A 3,484-nucleotide genomic window follows, 5' to 3' on the forward strand; every position below is an offset into this window, starting at 1 on the left:
AAATATATACTCACCACAAACTTATATATCTAATTTAATTTCTGTTGAAATTATTATCGTTATTGTTATCATTACCATGGCCGATAATTGATCCGATGGCTGCAGCTAAAGCAGCCATAAACTGTGGATCCGATGTCACGGCAGCCGTGGCGGCATCCATCAGCTGTTGGTCCGATCTCTGGACACCGGAAAACTTTGTTGCATTATTGTTGTACTGTTGTGCAGCAGCCAACTGTCCCGTAGCCATTGGGATGTTGGAGTTTTGATCGATATTACAATTCATGTTTGTCGAGAAAGGGAAGTGAAAGGGCGATGGTTGCCGGAGATCGTGGTGGTCGGAGGTGAGGTCTAATGTGATGGTCGGAAATGGGGCGGTGGCGGATAAGGTGGTGGTTAGATTTGGAGAAGAAAGCATGGATCCGGGTGAAATCAGGTTGTGGTGGTGGTGGTCGGAGCTTGAAATTGATCCGGACAGTAGCATAGAGGCGGCGGCAGAGGTGGTGGAAGCCATCGCCATGGCGGATTGTGGTAACGGATGGTTGTGTGTGCCTTCGTATGTTGTTATCAAAATTGTCTGATCTTCGGCACATCGTTGTACTTGTTTGCGAACCGGACAACCGACGGCCATGGTGCAACGATAGTAAGCTCGAGGACATGGATTCCCTTTCGCCAATTTTTGCCCGTATTTTCTCCATTGACAACCATCAGTAATCTGCAATAAACGTAGTTTCATGATTAGGGTTTATTCGGGTATAAACAAAATAATCTTACCGTACAATTAAAATATTCGCTACAACAAAATTCACATTATAAAACGTATAGATAGTTTAAGCCTCCTAATAAGATACTTCGTAGAACTTAGGATAGATAATGTAAGCGTCCAATCTAAAAATGTTACAATAGTTTTATAGAACGTCTGTAAGCGTTTTAACAAGTTTTTAGAACACTTTTAACATAAAGTGTCTTATTAGCTATTTTATAAGACACTTTTAAAAAATATTCTGTAAAATATACAAGACACTTATGTTTATACGACACTTTTTAAATAATATCATAGTTAATAAACGCTACAAATATCTGTTTTTAATTAATTATAAGTCTTACAATAAAAAACAACAATTGGTCAAAGTTTGAAAAATGGGAAGCTTTCGTAGTAGTCGTAGACTTTACCAAACTACATTATGCAAACTTCTACTTCTTTCTTTTATATTATTTAATTTGATTTTAAATATTCTAAAAAAATAATTATATTGAAATTTAAAATTAAAATTAAAATTAAAGATCGATTAATTCTACATACCATGGATGCTTGAGATCGAGCTCGAACCGATACACGAGCCCTTCTGATCGTTGCTTCAACCGCTCCTCCTCGATCACCGTCCTTGGGTGAATCGAACTCGCCATTTTTGTTCGTATCCACATTCGGATCAATCTTTATCGTTTGATTCAGATTCTTGAATTCCAAGGGAACCAACAAGCTTTGCTTCGTATCGTCTTTTGTCATAATCGACTGTTTTTTAAATAAATCAATAGATTGTAATTGAATATATATAATCTACTCAATAAATATGTAAAAAATTACCTTCATTTCGTCTATCGTTTCGCGAGTAACCATTTTTTCTTGAATGATTCTATGCAAGAAAACATATTTTTCGTTAACTTGAGCAAGCATCGACCGTAAACCTTCGTTTTCTCTCTTCATTTTCGCGAGATCCTCCCGTAGAATAGCAAGCTTTGACAAAATATATTTTCAATTCGTTACAAAATAATCATTATACTTGTTCCAATACAGAAAATAAATTGCAATAAGTATAAACATTAATTCTTACAATTATAGTTCTCTTTGAGAGAACACAAACAAAAAAAAAACACACACACACACACACACATATATATATAAACCCTAGCTAGCCAGGTTCATGAGAGAACACACACATATGTATATGTATAGGGTTTGTTCACTTGATATATCTAACTTTAAGATAATACACAGCAAAACATTTTGTAAAAGTTTAGTGTTACTTATGTGGTGTCATGGCTCTCACGAAAACAGTTTGGTTTTCACACGATGTAAAGTATATATGAGTTTAGATTTACCTTATGACCAGTTTGGTTGTCTGTATGTGGAGATCCACCATTGTTGCTTGTTGTACTTGTCGAACCGACCTGCGTGTATATAAACACATAGTTAAAGCAAATTAAGGTAAAACGAATGCAACTAGTCGTCTTTAACATATAAGTACCCGATCGAAATCACTCTAAACCGTCACAAGATCCTATAAAAGAAGTATTAATTTCCACACCACTAAAAGGATTCGATTCTCAATACTCTCCAATCGAGCATTCAATTTGATACTAAATTCATTCTTTTTATAGGTCGATCGAGCATTCGATGAAAAACAATGAGAAATAAAGATTAAAGATTGAGATGCGTGTAAATAAATAAACTTACATTCAAGTTGAGTTGGAGTTGTTGATCATATTCTTTCTCTTCTTTAACATGAATGCTCATCAATGGATTGTTGTTGTTGTTGTTGTCGTTGTTACTGTTTGAAAAGAAATCCATTTCATTGATGATGGATGATCCATTCTCATGGATAGTAGTCGTAGTGAGCGGAAACTTGTGACCATCGAATGAGTTAAGAACCATATTCTCACATCGAGCTTCCATGAACGATATCGATCGACAAACGATATATATATTATATATATGTGACAGTTAAAAATAATCAAGATTCAAAGAACCCTAGCAAGATATGTGCTGAGAAAGGATGAAGATGGAAGACAATGACTGAAATTGAATTTTGACGAGTCTTTGGATTGAAATGCAATGGAGTCGACATTAAGAAGGAGATGGAAGACGAAGACTTATGACCAAATGGGAACAGCAAGTGAGCATTCGAATATATATATATATATATATATATATATATATTAGTTGAATTAGTTGAATATTTATAAGAAATTAAAAGGGGTACAGTGAGGTAAGATGGTGCGTCAAGGTATATATACATACATGTGTCTGCTTCTCCAAGAAACTACATATATCTTAACCCTACACCACTAAATTTATCACCCATCTCGAACATAATTATATAGGGTTGGGTAATCTGATAACTGTTTGTTTTTATGAGACTCATTAGATTATTTTTTTCATATTTGAAACTTCATAGCAAAATGTTATGAAGGTAAAAAAAAACCCGAAGATTTACTTTTACAATGTTTTGTTGTAAAGTTTCAAGTGTGAAAATATGGTCTTATAAAAATAGATTGGTCTCACATGATCTCATATATATATAGGGAAGGGTACAAACGAGAACCCTTGTGATTTATAAGAACGCGAGAACAACCCAATAACTTCATATTGTGATAAAAAATAAAATTAAAAGATTTTTAAAATTAAAATTGAAATTTAAAAAAATTCAAAAAATATTAAAATTAAAAGGGTAATAATGGAAATGATATCATCAAATATTTTAACACG

General features: G+C 33.9%; 1 protein-coding gene across 1 annotated transcript; it reads right to left on the minus strand.

The window, feature by feature from the left end:
* On the minus strand, window positions 1-2,671 carry LOC112507703 (WRKY transcription factor 42-like). The gene is made up of 5 exons (XM_025112369.1): window positions 2,453-2,671; window positions 2,098-2,166; window positions 1,583-1,732; window positions 1,301-1,510; window positions 1-712 (listed from the first exon to the last, which is right to left on the minus strand). The coding sequence occupies exons 1-5, from the start codon at window positions 2,669-2,671 to the stop codon at window positions 35-37; spliced, it is 1,326 nt and encodes a 441-aa protein (XP_024968137.1). The 3' UTR covers window positions 1-34.
* Between the last annotated feature and the right edge of the window lie 813 nt (window positions 2,672-3,484).

Source organism: Cynara cardunculus (genome assembly GCF_001531365.2).
Source record: "Cynara cardunculus var. scolymus isolate 2C chromosome LG 2, CcrdV1, whole genome shotgun sequence".
Classification (NCBI taxonomy): domain Eukaryota; kingdom Viridiplantae; phylum Streptophyta; class Magnoliopsida; order Asterales; family Asteraceae; genus Cynara; species Cynara cardunculus.